General features: G+C 35.4%; 1 protein-coding gene across 2 annotated transcripts in view; it reads right to left on the bottom strand.

Annotated features, from left to right (window-relative positions):
* Window positions 1-17,119, bottom strand: part of LOC149801038 (long-chain fatty acid transport protein 2-like) — a 61,496-nt gene that overhangs the window by 30,135 nt on the left and 14,242 nt on the right. For both annotated transcript variants that reach the window (XR_016420576.1, XM_089955078.1), the window contains 3 exons: window positions 11,793-12,002; window positions 9,608-9,766; window positions 5,602-5,726 (listed from right to left, as the gene is read on the bottom strand). Coding sequence is in view for 1 of the 2 variants with exons in the window: in XM_089955078.1 (XP_089811204.1) it covers window positions 5,602-5,726; window positions 9,608-9,766; window positions 11,793-12,002 (494 nt within the window). In the remaining variant the exon portion in view is untranslated. The remainder of the gene's footprint in view (window positions 1-5,601; window positions 5,727-9,607; window positions 9,767-11,792; window positions 12,003-17,119) is intronic.

Raw genomic sequence — 17,119 nt, 5'->3', positions numbered from 1 at the left:
TAAACAAAGGACAATTACTCTAGTCCATTACCTCCCTAGGCCACTGACAGGTGGAGCAAGTTTTAAACTGAGAGGAATATCATACACAGGATGCTCACAATGCACAGAGGATGGGAAGGTATTAAAGTAATGTAATCAGGTAAGTATTCGAGAATAAACATAATTTACGGAACAATTTAATTTCTCCTTCAAATATGTTCCCTGATCACATTAATCCACTCTGCTACCTTACGAGCAGCACAATCGAAGGTGATGTGGTTACAGCTGGAAGGAAATAATGTGATCTTCTTACCAAATAAAATTTCCAGGTGAATCAAGTGAAAGCTGTTCACAGAGTCTGTCTGGAGGTCATAATGAGGTCAACTGGGTCTAGTAACAACATGTGCAACTGGGACTGGGACTACTAGACCCAGAGTGTGTCGCTGTGGAGTCAAGTATTGTAGATAAAATTCAAAGTTGACTGCATTCCAAATGATGGTCTCAATGATATCATTGTCAGAGACATAACAGTAAAAGGCAAGGCTCACAGAGATTACTCTTATTTTATGAGCAGAGATCTTGATGAGATGACATTATTCTGGTGATATTTAAGAGCATGCCATGTATTACCCTCTTCAACCATAATGAGTGGGCTTGATCAGTTATGTCCTCTTTTCCAGCTTTGACTGGAAGAAAGAAGTGCATCTGAGCTCAACAAATGCAGCCTACTTCAGATAGAGTCTGATCATATGTACTAAGTCCATTCTGAAAGCCTGTTGGGCTGTGTCAATACAGGAGAGAGGTTGTATGATGACTTTTTGATGGCAACCAATTCCTGGTATCAAAATCAAATTGCATCATAAGGTCCACCAAGTCATCTGATCAAAACTGAAGGTCAGCTTGGTCAAGAGTGAGGACATGCGATTCACTGACTGCATTCTGAAGTGAATGTTATCATGAAATAGGTCTTGTAAAAAAGAAGCTACAGTAAGGTACTGGCCAAAGGATAGAATTGGTTTGAATTCAGCCAAGTAATAACCCAGTAAAAATTCCACTTGGGAAAAAAGTGAGAGTGTTGTAGACATATGCAAATAAAAGTTCAAGTCAAAGATATCTTGCAATGACTAAGATCCTCTCTACCATGATGACAGAATGTGTCTATTAGCATAGAATGGTAGACCTCAATAGTAATTGGTGCCGACTTTGTCTCCCCAAACAGCCAGAGAAAAAAGTCAGTTGCTTGTGGGATTGAGGCACTGAAATGGTTGATGTTACTGTCCAGTCACTGAAAATGTGCCACTGTAATACTGGAAAATGGAGGGCCTTCCATTTTCTGTGATTCCTTAATCAACTGAATGATTTAATTCTTTACTCTATAAGACTCTCTAGTCATGAATCATGGGAAAAAGAATCTGGCAAGGATGGAGCACATGAGTCCAAGTCTGTTTGCAAAGATCTGGCCTTGCTGGAATCTTCCTAGGTAGATCTATCACTAGATTGAGAAGATTGTTGGTCCAGGATTTGTCAATGGAAAGGAACAATCAAATTCATTTGCACTTATGGCCCCTCACATTACGGATAATCTTTGGAACTAAGATGTTGAGGGGTAGGCAAAGCCCACAGACCCTAGCAACTGATAACTTATCAAAAAAGAGCATTGATGGCCCAAGTCTTGGAATCTGGTATTGGGGAAACAAAGGTGAGCAGTCTGCAATTCCACTGGTCTACAAAAAGACTGAATGATGCCTGCATAGAAGGCAAATCTGATGATGACTTATGGATAGAAGGACCATTCTGTATGGAAAATTTGTCTCTTCCTTGACAGAGAATTGGCCAAGACATGAGTCTGCTGGGAATACTGGATCTGAATGTCAAAGTTGCAATGTGTATACCAACGATGAAATTCTCAGACCAGAATGCCAAGTTGGGATGATGTGGTACTGTCCTGTTTGAGGAGCTATGTCACTACCACCAAGATGTCTGACATGAAGATCACTACCTTGCTCTCAAGACAGAAAAATCCAAAAATTGAAAGCATTTGATAATAACTTTCATCTCCAAGAGAATAATGTGGAGAATTGTGTCCTCCAGACCCCACTGGCCACTGACATTGTCAAAGCCACATAACAGATGGGCTCCCCAACTACAGAAGCTAGCATTTGTATATGTGGTCACATCCGGTTGCAACTGTTCAAAAGGTATTTATATCATGAGATAACATTCAAGGTGGCATCACTGGTCCAGGAATGATACAATCCTGGTCATTATTATGGTTCTATAATAGAGTGGTATGGAGAAAGGGCACCACTTAGGTAGCCAGTCTCTGCAAAGAATGAATGCAGAGGTGACCCAGCAGGATAAGATCACATACTACATAAAAACATCCACGGTTTTGCAGAAACTCCCGGACTGTGATCCATTTGGTAATGGATACTGTGAGGATGACAATTCTGACCACCAAGAAGTGGGAAGATGAACCAGGCGGAGGTTGGTTGGTGAGAATTCCATACCTAGATGGAAAAACTGATGGGATGAATAAGATCAGACTCCCCAATTGATCAGAAAACATAAACGATGTAAAAGGGATATGAGATGGTTCTTTCCTTTGACTAGAAGTGAAATGACCATTTGTTTCTGGAGGATGTGGACCAAATATGCCACTGTGGAAGTAGATGATGTCATATGAAACAGGGATATGACACAATAGTTTTGTAAAGGCCCACCGACTTATGTTCAAGCCATTAGAGAGAGAAAGAAGCTGATAACAAATCCCATGGAATGCAAACTGCAGTAATTTCTGTGAGGATGCTAAGATGGGAATGTAAGAATATGTGTCAGTCAGATCGAGACAAAGTCATTAGGACAGATGAAGAGACAGATTGATCTTGCCATCTCCATCTTGAATTTTGGTGGAAGTATGAATTGATTTAGATGAACAAGATCAATGATGGGTCAGAGCTTCCCATTGGCCAGCCTAACCAGAAAAAGTTTGGAGGAAAACTCCAGATGTTGTGGATTCTGAACTATCTCCACTTCCTTCATCTCAATAGGTGCCCAGTTCTCTTGCTGCAAAAGTGTGTCCATTACTGTGTTGCTGTTTTTTAAAATTTTTAACACAGCTTTAACAATATCAGTCACATCGCTACAATGTCTGCAGTGTGACAGTTTATAGTGATGTCTAGCACTGGGGCATCATGTCCCATCCAGTCACATTATCCAGACATCAGGCCCAAATCCTAACACAAACCTCTTAATGCTGAGTGCCAAGCAAGGCAGCTGCTAGTACCATTTTTATGTCTTTGATATGATTCAACCGGGCTTCACACCCACGACCTTGCACATCTGAGGCGTATGCTCTAATCACTGTCTTTTATCAAGTCTGAAAGAAATTCTGTATGAATGGAATGGATGAAAGGGAGGGGTTGGCAAAACAAGAACAGAAGCCTCCTGAGACAATTTGGATCACCCACTCTCCTCAGTCTTAGAAAGAGACTGATCCAACAATGTTTATAAAAAAAATAGTCAGGAAACAACAAGATTACTGGTTTCTCCAAATTTACAAGTCATACATGTAATGTCATTTCTTATAGACTGCACTCAAGACTAAAGTACATGTGACTATATTTCACTGTAGTTATGAAGTCATGTGAATATCCATTATTATTAACCATTCACTCTTCAAAAGAAATAGTCATGGACGTACATAGTCAGTTCAAAGGTTTCAACTGTTTCTTTATTTTGTGTGAAAACCTGCACAATGCCAATGTCATACTGAGAAATCCATTTAAGGGGTTCAATGTAGCAATGGTTACATTGTCTTTCTTTATAGTCAATTCATAATGCCTATGATGAATGAGGTCTTTGTCTTTGATATTAGTAAGTGAGAATCATTTTCCAGATTTGATTGTTGCTGTTCAGGGCTTGTATCTTTTTGTTCTGTTTTTTTTTATGTTAAATTGATTATGTTACAACCTTTGTTTGAGTAACTCACACTGTCATTGGTGAATTAATCCCTTTGATTTTTGTCTGTTGATAAATTTATTTTGTTTCTGTGTTTCTGGCCAAGTTAATTAGGTCTTTTGATTTCATTTATTGGCACACATACGCATGCACGCACGTGTGTACATACACACATATACATACAAAGTCTATATGAACTGTAATTGTGGTTATTTGTTTCTTCTTAGAGAGTGCTGAATTTTGATAATGGAAACTGGTCTTTTTGCACAAACCTGTTAAGAAAGACCACATGCTGTGAGAGACTGCATTTAGTTTGCAGAAGGGACAATCTCTCAAGATAGGTTTAACTGTGTAACTTTCTGTTCAGTCTTTTGGTGAAAACACTATGTAGATATGACCATCCATTCAATAAAAAATGTTTCATGATGGCTAATGTGTCAGCCATATTGGATGTCGATGAGGTACCATTTTCATTGCAGACCAACTAAATCATGGGATGAATGTGAATGTAAAATGGCAATTCTCCATGTAGTATTGGAGTGATGACAAACTTGTACCAATGGACAGATGGACTAAAGACAATCCTATTAGCTCTTCTGGTCTATATGCAGTAGATCTAATAACACCAATCTGTGTGCAATGAGTCTGGTAGTAAAAAACTTGTGGTTGCTCATAGCAAAGGTCTGCCAAATCGGGTTTTACTGCACTAACCAAATTTATACAAGTATGTTTAACTGCAAAAGTTGCAAAAGAAACACAACCACTCTGGTGGCCTAGTGGTTAGAGCATTTGCCTTGGAGGTGGGAGGTTGCCAATTTGAACCTCAGCTGAGACATAGGAAAGACTCACAAAAAATGGTACTAACAGCTGCCTTGCTAGGTGCTCAGCATTAAGAGGTTAGTGTTAGGATTGGTCGGCATGGTGTCAGGATAATGTGACTGGGTGGGACATTATGCTACATGTCTGCGGCATGATGCCCCTGTGCTAGACATCACTATAAAATGCCACACTGCAGACATCATAGCAATATGACTTAAAAATTGTTAAAGCTATGTTAAGAATCCAAATCACACACAAGCACATAAAAGGTACAAATACTGGGAAATTTCCAACTATACTGTAATTTATACTGCATTAAATACTAGAATCAGAGATTTGTGTTGTGCCTCACAACTAAACATCCACTTCGGTGACTATAACTGGCTATGTCCATTACCTACCAAACCTTCTAAAACTACTTCTGCTCTGCTCTCCATTGAGATAATTTATATTCAGGATATAGTAGCAGACTAAAAAAAACTGGGTAGATAGGGGAAAATAAAAGCTTGTATGTAAAAACAATTAGAAATCTGATGGAATATTTACATTCTGTATACTTTGTGTCTGATAGAATAATCAGGTATAGCTCTGGTTGTATCCAAAAAAGAGAATTTACAAATCTTTAATGTAATCTATTTATATCATTTTTGTTTTTATAAAACAATAAGTAGCCTACATAACCTAGTAAGATTTTCATTTTAAAATAACATGTTTGATGATAATTTTTATTTATGAAAGGTTTTGATCAATCCAATAAATGTATATATTGGACTTATCATAGAAATAATTTGAAAAATTCTTTTAAAACATCATGTCACAAAGTAAACACATCTTAAAATGTACCTCTGGTACAGCCAGCAAATAGCGACACAGTTCCCCAATATACTGGATGACAGTTACATCATATTTCCTAACATCTTCCCAGTAGTGGCTAGCAGAAAACTTCCTTCTCAAAGCCATTGTTGCTCCTAAAAAACCAATATATATATGGTATAAATTCAACATTTAAAATACACTGGAATGTAATGTTTTTTATCTCTGTCAATTTTGAAGTCAAATTAATGTATAACATTTTTGTCTTTTTGTCAAATGTTGCATTAAATTATGTTATCAGGACATTATTTATCTACATTGGTTTATCATTTACTCTGGTTTCACTCCTTTTCATGTATTCCTGTGATTGCCATTAACTACAAAACTAAAGACCCAATGAGGACCAAGCCACATGTGATACTGAGAGCCCCCCCTCCTTTTTATAGATGCTTTCATAACAATCAACACATATAAGCTATCTGATAATTTAATTTCATTACTATATGAAAAGATTATTGTTTTACATGTGTTTGTTTTATTTTAACCCATTTTGAAAAAACAAGAATATTAAAGCAGTTCAAGTTTTTCAATTCACCTGTATCTGGCAGCATTTCTTTACCACTCACCACCTTAAAAGTAGACCCGAGACCCTAAAATCACTAAATTATTCAGTATGATGATTTCTGCATTGTCTGAAAATTTTTACTCAGTATGATCAATGATTAGCAAGATATTCAAGTTTAAAATGCATGTCAAAATAATGTCCCTAGGTCATGTATAAATTTAACTGTTTCCATGAATCAGGTGCATGTGACATCAATAAAGGAAGCCCACACAGCAAATTACCAATATTCTAATGTTGGCTTCTGTTGTCTACTCATATTTTCATAACTGCAATTCCTCCTCACCAACCCCAACACCCAGTATATGTAATACTTATTGGATAAAGAAGTTTACCATTCAGCTATTCTTTTTAAAAATGCTTGAAATAATTTTTGTAAAAGACTTCACATTCTTCTGCCTGAAAATTACAGACAATTTCAAATTTTGCTTGGGGTTTCCAAGAACTGGACCATGAGAGACGGGGGAGAGGAACAGTCTATGAATCATGACAGTTTTGCCAAATTATTATTCACTTCAGCAATAAATTTAATTACATTTTTGTTCATAATTATCAAACATCTGTTGTTATTTGCAGGTCCACAATTATGGCTGTTAAATACAATACTGCAAGACAAATGAATGATTTACAAGGATTAGATTTGATCATTTATTGGAAATTGCTCTTGAAAATACAGCCAATACTGTTCGTAATGACCAAATTGTATTTTTGGCACTGACGCTAATTTAAGTGCAGTAGTGATCCACCAACTTATCTATATCAAAATAGATAAGTATAAATACATATGCTTCTAATGTTATGTAAATTTAATTTGCTTTGTTTGTTAGTTTTAATTTTTTTTTAAATTTCATTACATGTATTGTAATATAACGTTGGACTTGACCTTGTCCAAAACTGAGTTCATTTCTGCTTCACCCGAATTGACATTTTTATTTTATTCTGTGTAAAAAACTAATACATAGCTAAATTATTTTCTGTCTACATGGGATTAAAATCAATATTATTATTAATAGAAGTAAATATGTTTATTTGGGTCTAGCTCTAGGTTTTGGAATCTCCTAAGTGAATTTTACATAATTCAGGTTATGGTTTGTATTTTGTAAACACTGCATGACAAAAAACACTTCCAATGCAGTGCCTACAAACTGACCTAACACAAAACGTAACCAAGGCAAGACAGACAAACAAATCTAGGGATGGATAGACAAGGGTAATACAGCAAATGTTAAGGTGAAGCATACAAATTAGGTTATGTGGAAAGTGGTTTCTTGCGATTGAGTGGTATAATGGTCAAACAAATGAGACATGAACTTCTAGCATGTCAGGGAAGAGACATTAGACATATCATCATATTATATCAAAGTGTCAATTAAAAACAGCAACTTTTGTCCCAAAAATCAATTCATAAAAACTTCAACAAAAATGCAAAGAATCATTTATTCATATACTGCTGTTACCACCAGAAAACTTATACATGAAATAAGCATATGACAAATAACCCAAGAAATATACATTTTTGTTTGTAAAACACATTCTACCAGACTTGTCCAACCTGACAAGACCATCTCAATAAGGCAGTTGATTTTTTTCCTGTAAGTTTGACCAGTTTCCAGTAGGGTGAAACAAATATCATAAACTGCTACTGTAAAGCTGGAAAACGTATTTAAAAGTTCAGCATTCGAAACATGCAGCAATGGTAAACATTATATACAATGGAAAATTTCATGAAGTACACGTAGCCCTTTTTTAACACTAGTACAGTTGCACAAACTTTAGTTTCAAAGACTATGCAGCTCAATGGCTTATTGCTACCTCTCAAATTGACAATTCTTGGAATGCTTTTTTTTTCCATTTCACATGAAGACGGCAATCATATCTCCCAACACGAGAGAAACTCAAACAGACATGTGATGTCCAACAAACATAATTGTGTCCTTTCCTGCTCTCATTCACAAGAATCTGAATATTCCATTTCATTCTACTGTGCTGATTATTAAGAGTTTTTAAGAGGCTTAATTTCCGTTTCATCTGCAACATGCATCACTTGCTGGATGCCATTTTATAAAAAAATCTATAATCAAGTTTGATCAGAGATGCTTTACATTAAAAAATATTTGTAGTTTAAAGTGTCTGAGGTACTAATGTAAAGATAGTATGGTTCCCTGACTAATTCCACTAATTCTAATATGAAACACAGATACAAATCAAACACGGACGAAACAATTATCCAGATTTTTCAGCATCAGTAATTTATCCATGGTTTTTTGCTTTTATTCTGTAACTCTGTATTTTAAGGGTCATTTTCATAAGATTTACCACAAAATCGCAAGGTTTGGCAGGTCTGGATCCTACCATTGCCAAAAATAATCCCCAAAATTTCAAATATTAGGAAATATTTTTTTTACACTGTTCTGATGGTATACTATATATGCATGCCAAGTATTTGACTACCTCATGTTCTTCCCCTTAACTGTGCAAACAAGGCATAAATTCAGTAAGTTCCAAAACTCTAATTTAAAACAAATTTTAAGCTGCTATAATGGCCTAAGAATCTAATTAAATCATCTATCATATATATTTGCTTGTAAGTCAAGTCCAATTGCAAACAACATAAACTCTGGCCTGCTCTCTAATAATGTGCCACCAAATCAGGGTCTGTACTGTTTGTACCATTGGTTACTTCTAACAACCAGCATGGACCCAGACCTGCAAGCACATTATGCAATGGCAGAGTTCTGTTTGTGCAGTTTGCACTCAGACGTGACTTATTTGTCAGTATAAATGATACAAACTGCACCTACTAAACCGCTCCAGTGGCCTAGTGGTTAGAGTGTGCGCCTCGGATGCAGGAGGTTGAGGGTTCAATCCCAGGCTGAGTCATACCAAAAACTTACAAAAATGGTACTAACAGCTGTCTCACTTGGCACTCAGCATTAAGAGATTAGTGTTAGGACAGGTTGGCCTGGTGTCAGGATAATGTGATTGGGTGGGACATCATGCTATATGTCTGCGGCATGATGCCCCAGTGCTTGACATCACTATAAACTGTCACACTGCAGATATTGTAGAGATATGACTGAAAAATTGTTAAAGCTACGTCAAAAATCCAAATCACACACACACACATATACACCTACTAAATTTCATTTGTCTTCTTCAAATCATTATTGCTTAATTGTGCTAACAAGCTTTATGTTCAAAAATCTGTAAAATATTGAAAGTGGTGTAATGGCCTGAAAATCAAATAAAAGTATGTAAAATATGTGTACTTCTTTCTTAAATGGATTTTAGATGGCTGTACAGACATACAAACATTCAGATATATGAACGGATAGCACAAAACAATATGCTCCCTTCAGCTATTAGAGTGGGGGTATATAAAGGCAAAGACTGATTTTTTTTAAACTTGCGCACCTTGATCAATGACTGCCATCATGGCAATCCCTGATGCAGCACTGTGGTACAGTGGAGTGGTGATATACACAATGTCGTTCTCACAGAAGTCAATTAGCTGAAAGAACTTGCTGATTCCTATGGCACGGGACTGTGTAATTATGGCTGGCTTAGGTAAACCTAAGAGAAAAAACATCAAGGAATTAACAAGAGATATCTTTTTGTCAAACCCACCTTTCAAATTTAGCTAGAAAGTAAAAACCTTTAACATTGACTTGTGCCTAAACAATAATCCCACTGCATGCCATGTCTCACATGTTCTGCTGTGGTATAATCCAAGTAGTTCACTGTGACCTACTTTTTCCCCAGTGAGCAGTATACTCTAAAGTGAGTAGAACCATTAAGCTGCATTATTCACAATATAAAGGTGTCAGAGAAAGCAATCTAAATACAAAAAACTTAACGTGAATGATAACATAACCATGATGGCGTAAACTCATACAAAAATATGGATAAGTTCTGGCCAGTGGTTGCCCAACTACTGGAAAGCTGACAGACAACAAAACATCATAAAAAATGGACACTGCTTGAATTTGCTTATCTCAAATATATTAAATAACTGTGTAGACTTGTATGACACTTTCCATCAGCAGGGCTGACAATTAATTACATGCATTGTGGGCTATTATGACTATTTTGTCTTATTCCTGTTGAGTACAAAAGCATTTTCCATTAAAAGGACCAATGATCATTTGATAAGCAATACCAGAATGTATAATTGTAACTGGTATTATTCCTGTGAATTTTTAGAAAATACAATTTCATTTCCCAAAAGTATGAACGTAAAAACTCATGTCAGCTTTTTAATTCCTTGGACTAGGTACCAGCTTATACAGGTATTTCTTATTTTTTTATTCTAGTGCAATTTTTATAATAAATCAAAATGCAGTCAAGCAATAAATCTTCATCATTTTTGTTAAGATTTCCACTTTCTCTTCTGGCAAAGATGTGTGCAAACACAAAGATATATTCACTTCTAGACAATACAAATACAAAAGAGAAAATTCTTGTCCATTGCTTATATATATATATATATATATATATATATATATATATATATATATATATATATATATATATATATATATATATATATACTGGAAAAGTGGAAAAATCTGCTAGGCACATTTATTTTCAAGGTTAGTTGTCCAGGGACAAACAAAGATTTTTTAAACTTTTGCACCAATGCACTGGAGCATTAAATGTTGGTCACTGTGACCTATTTTGGCTGTGGTGACAAGTACCTGCCATGATAAAATATAACTACCAAGTTTCCTGACCATACATAGATCAGCATGAGAGAAACAGCTAAATGCAAAAATGTTGATGCTGATATCAGAAAAATGATCTATATGTCTCACTTATGAACAAAAATCCAACACTAACTTTAATCTAGTATGTGAATGGAGGACTGGCATGCAAATATGCATGCTAATATCAAAAGTAATCATTATGACAAGCTTTTGCCACATTAGGCTTCACAAGGTGTGGATGGATGGACAAAACGTATGGACGTCTGCATGTATGCCAGATTGTTTGCTTCTGCCAAGGCAGGATTAACAAACATATCTGAAATCTTCAGCATTTAATAATTTGACTTGTTCCATTGAGTTTGATAATGACAGAACAGATTAGTCATGTTAACCTAATTCAGACTGTTGCCATAGAAATCATCTGATGAGCCTGCGCACTAGACAAAAATGTTTAGAGTGATTTTCAATAGATCTTTTCAATTCAAGATGTGACATTTAACTACTAGTCAGTTAAAGAGAAATTGAACAAACAAGACAGTGTTGGAAAAGCTCATTGTCAAGTAGCCTAGAATAAGTAGAAAACTTTGATAGTAAAATTTATGTCACTTGTTATTCTGTCAGTTTATACAGAATATAAAGAAAACAAATCTTAGGTTTCTATGTAATTTCATCAAAATCATGATTCCAGATGGGAAGACTGTAGGAAATTTTGTCACCCCTACAAGACTGCAGCATTTCTGTATGTGTTACATAATATGGAGGAAATCTGCAGAATCTGATCCATTTCAATTGGTCTACAGTGTTCACTTGATAACTGAATAAACAACAAAGATCCTGATATACCTGTACATATTACATATACATCAAGTGGTACAATGTATTTTCAATCCCACCTGTGGTTCCTGATGTGAAAATATAGCAGCATGGCATTGTCATGGTGAGTTTGGGGCGTGACTTGATGTGGGCTGGTACTGGCAGAGCTCTTTCCATTGCTTCATCCCAAGACAAGTAGCCTGAGCCAGGTTTTACCTGACCAGGGAGATAAATTGGAAGATCTCCAAGGTCAGACTTGATATCTTCAACAGCATGAAATATCTGCTGCCCTGAATAAGAACTATAGTGTTAAGATGACAAAATGAATCACAAAGCATCAGAATATCTTGAAATCAATTTACTTTTTAAAAAAACTAATGTACTGTGAATTTACTTTTCATCTGTGGGTTACCATCTTTTGCAAGCAAAAAGCAAATGTAAAGACTAAAGAAATGAATAAAAAAGATAACACTTTCTACTAAAAATACAAAACAACAAATTTTAAGTCCAACCAGTATTTTTAAAAACAACAAAACCGAAACCCATGAAAATAAATAAATTACAGTATATTTTTATCTGGGTTTGTTAATTAACCAGACATGCAGCTTATAGTTTATTATACTCATGATACATATATGCCAAATCTCCCAGAGTGTGATTCTAGGTAAAGAGTGAGACTCAAAAAGTGTGTTTTTGAAGTCCAATCCCATGGTGGGGGTCAGCATATCTGACCCCAAAAAGTGATACAACACTTTTAAGAATAAGTTATCTACTGTATAAGCCAATAGAAAATGACTGGAAATTCAAATCTGAATAAAAGAAAATAACTGTTTTCTCATAAGTATTTAATACACTTGCAAACCAAAACTTGCAGACTAAGCATTGTCAAATATCATCACCATACACAATGAAAAGTTCATTTGGGGTTTGAAGGTATCATAATGCAAGTGTCATACATCTTTATCTTATAATCATTACACACTGGATGGTATTAGAATTCAAAATTTTCATGAAGAGTTTGTTGATTTTATCTCAAAATAGAAACTTATCTTTCTGCATCTGCATTGCTATGAGGGAGTATGAAACGTGGTCTGAAAAATGATCTGTAACTGCTATGAGGGAGTGTGAAACGTGGTCTGAAAAATGATCTGTAACTGCAAACAGCATATTGTGCTCTGCAACAAAACTGTAGATCATTTCAGATCATGACGTAGTATATCAATAATTGTTACTGCACTTTTGCATTGTCGCAGTGTCGGGATGGTATTGCTATGTTGACTTGTCATACGCTACAAAATGACTTATCATGTGCCAAGAATACACTAAACCCCTTGCTGCTGTGCTTCACAAAGTAAAAATTCTGTCAGCTTGTAGTTCTAAAATGAATTTTTACTTGGCATTGCTTACTTCACAGATGGCTCATTTTCCCCTAAATCACAGTTGCATTTTGACATTTTTCTTTTAAAATCAATCTGGTGTGTACACTACTCCAACTACCAATTTGAAAATAAGCATGTTTTGGACATTATATATGGAACATTCAAAGAAATATTGCAAATAATTACAAACTTGCCAAATATTAAAGATGGCTTAAACATTCTCATTCAAAGCAATGAACTAAATTAAAATATAACTTGTTCTTCAACAAGCATCTGAATTTCATTACTGCATTTAGTGTACTTTTCCTGTGCAAAGTAGCCTTATGTGCTCTCCCAAAGCAATGTTCAAATGGTGGTTGTTTATCTCTGACCACTTTATGTTTTAACTGCAACTATGAAAATCAACTGTATGAACTGCCCTAAGGATAACTGCAACTATGAAAATCAACTGTATGAACTGCCCTGAGGATAACTGCAACTATGAAAATCAACTGTATGGACTGCCCTGAGGATAACTGCAACTATGAAAATCAACTGTATGAACTGCCCTGAGGATAACTGCAACTATGAAAATCAACTGTATGGACTGCCCTGAGGATAACTGCAACTATGAAAATCAACTGTATGGACTGCCCTGAGGATAACTGCAACTTGGCGCTAAGCAGAAACTCTCTATACAGTCTACATTTACAATAATTCAGGGTTGGTTAGTTTTGCTTAGATTACTGAAATTGTAATTTTTTTTAAACATAACCATTTGGGGGATTTGGGAGTAAACAAAATGCTGTTGATAAAGAATATTTGTAATTCTGAAAAATATAAATTCTGTCTTCACATTAATAATTAATTACCTGATTTATAAAAATCCATCTGCCATTGATTAGAGCTCTCCCTCATTTTAATGCAGTAGTCAGGTCCATTGACAATTATCAGATTATGTAACGAATTGCATTATAGAAAGAACATCGATATTTATGGAATCAAAATATACTGAGAATGGCATAATATACAGAACTGTGGTATAGCAGACATTATCAAAATTTGTTCAATAATGGGTGTTTAAAAGGGAAATAAAGGAATACGACTTAGTTTCACCTTGTTTTCTTTCAACCCTTATTGTTGTCCATTAAATGGTATGATTTTGGTCATGAGAGCCAAATCAGCACCAAGTTATATCTGGAATCATGTTACAACAAGGTGCAGTGGTTGAGTTGTCTAAAGCGCTCTACATTACAGATCACTGCCATGTCACCTCTGTCTGCCTGGGATCCAGTCTCGGACTCAACCAATATGGATAAGTAAGAAAGCTTTGCAGTAGCTTCTCATGAGTCAGTGGTTCTTTCTGGGGTTTTCTTGGATTCTTTTTCCACCATTTATACTAGCCACCATGTATAGCCTATCATGTGCTGAAAAATTGTGTTAAACCCTATAACAACAACAACTGCAACAATGAGGTGTGTTATAATAGAAGAGATCTGTATATACCAATATTTCCTATTATGGAACTAAAAACAAATTCTGATGTGATGTCATTCTGTGTACATTACTATCTTTGATATTTAGTACTAACTGTTGATGGCAGATAAAAATACTAAGTGCATAGTGACAATAAATTTATCAAAAAGAAAATTACACTGAATAAAGAGAGGCCAAGAGGTAGGTCATCACTAAAAATGCAACAAAGTACCACATTTTACTATGAATGATGCACGTTTTTATTCCTATTTTTCTCATTTTCTGAGGGAACTGAAGTAGCTCAGTTGGTCGAGTGCTTATTTACTTTTCTTTAGAAAATAAGCTTGGTTCTTTGTTTTATTTGTCATCTTAAATCAGAGTTTATAGTGATCAATGCTTCATTGACTCTGCATGGTGTTTTCAAAGATAATCTGCACCAGCTAAAGCTCCGATGTGTCTAGCACAATTATGATACATTTTCACACTAAATTCTAGCTCTAACAATGAAAGATGTATTTTGGAGGTGTCATGCAAACTCAAATAAGTTGTTGTTGTTGTTGTTGTTGTAGGGTTTAATGCCATTTTTCAGCACACGATAGGCTATACATGGCGGCCAGTATTAATGGTGGAGGAAGAACCCGGGAAACCACCCAAAATAACCACCGACCCACGAGAAGCTACTGGCAGCTTTCTTGCATACCCACATTAACCGAATCCAAGACTCAAACCCATACAGACAGAGGTGAGATGGCAGTGATCCGTAACAGAGAGTGCTTTAGACCACTCGGCTCAAATAAGTATAAATAATGGACCTGAACATTCTTACAGCATCTTTGTTTGATCTTAAATCTGGATGAATATAGTCAAAGCATCAACATGGGACAATTCAGAAACTCCTAACACTGAGAGGCATGCTAACCATGATTGCCACATAAAAGTATTATGCACTGACAGAAAAGAACACGGAACCGGTCAAGCACTGTTTTATTGTAAACCAATCAAATGTCATGTAACAAGTTATGATAGGTGCACTATCTAAAATCAGGATGTTGTATCACAGGTGGCGCTCTACAGCTTCATATTTTGCATAGGTTAGAATTTTAAAGAAAAAGAATTTCCTTGGGTTTCCGCATTGGTTATACTGGCTATTTAAAAAGACTTTGTATATCTTAGGTACTGTTCAAAGAACCTTTAATTCCCTTTATTTTATTGTATGATTGATGGGTGTAATATGGGTTATAGAGTATATAGCTTAGCCTTACTCCAGATGTGCACCTTTCAAAAAACTGCTAGCTCCACTTGGATATTTATAGGTTACTGCATTTGTATGGGAAAATATGAACAAGTTTTTGAATGGAATACTGCACGACCTTGGGAGTGCAGTATATCCTTCCGACAAAATGAGTTCATATTTTCCCATACAAATGCAGTAACCTTTTTATTATATGCTCATTTTTTTATTCTACCTAAGGTTTAATTATATAAACAAAATACACTACAAGAAACAACGTAAATGAATGTATGCTGCATGCCAAACTAAATACACAAGTGCATATTCATCATTACACAAATTATTACTGAGCACATAACTCTGCCCAGATAAATTTGAACTTAGTCGCGCACTCGACATAACTTTCGAAAGAAAATGTTAAGTCTAGTTAAAATTGAAATTTGGAGTCATATTGTGAATGAATGTGCATTGCAACAACTTTTCCATTTAATCTGGAATGAATAGATTTTGGTATTTTTCTCGATTCTAGGAAATTTTGTGATTATGGACTGGATTTGTATGTGACAATTCCACATGAAATACATGAGACTGAAGAAGCGTATTGACATCTGCAAATGTGTTTCTGTTTCTGTCATTGAATGTTTGAAATCATAATGTGGGAAAAATATGAAGTCTTTCAATTGCAATTATCAAAAAGACGCTATGGAATTTAATGCTTATTTCATTTTGAATGCAGTAAGGAGGATGCAATTGCACTTATCATCGAAATTACAGCAGAATTTCGAAATGTGTAATCCAGATTGAAAGCCTATGACATGGCTCATGTAATTCGGATTTGCAGAATTAAGAAAATACATTTTGAGGAAATTCAGGATGTGAAACTGTAAGTATATTTTATTTTGCTGTTCTTATCACCAGCTAAAGAAGAGAGTATATGACTTGTCACTTGTATGTTATATGTAAGGACCTCATCTTGCGTCTGTTATATACTGTAGCTAGCCTAAATCCGTAACATTGTATCAACACGGAATGTGCCAAAGCAGTTGGTATGTGGCAGTCCACGAAACATCTGTTTTAGTTCATTCAGAAACTAATTTAAACAACCACAATGTAAAGAGCCTCTTATGTGAGTGTACATGATTTGTGTACAAATCAAAAGTGCTGGCGTCTGCATCCTTTGACTGTTTACAATAGAAAGTAGTTCCTTTATGCACGTGAATGCTATATGTGTATTGTCTCGCAGATTCAATATCGGGTAATACTGCATGATTCTGACCATGTAAAGTTAACGGGGAAAAAGATGAGCATATAATAATTTCACTTCCTGACTACAGAGGTGAAT

This window comes from Sinohyriopsis cumingii, chromosome 4, assembly GCF_028554795.1.
Source record: "Sinohyriopsis cumingii isolate HCF-2022 chromosome 4, ASM2855479v2, whole genome shotgun sequence".
NCBI classification, from domain to species: Eukaryota; Metazoa; Mollusca; class Bivalvia; order Unionida; family Unionidae; genus Sinohyriopsis; species Sinohyriopsis cumingii.
Note: the sequence above shows the minus strand (reverse complement) of the source record. Positions and strands in the feature narration are given on the sequence as shown.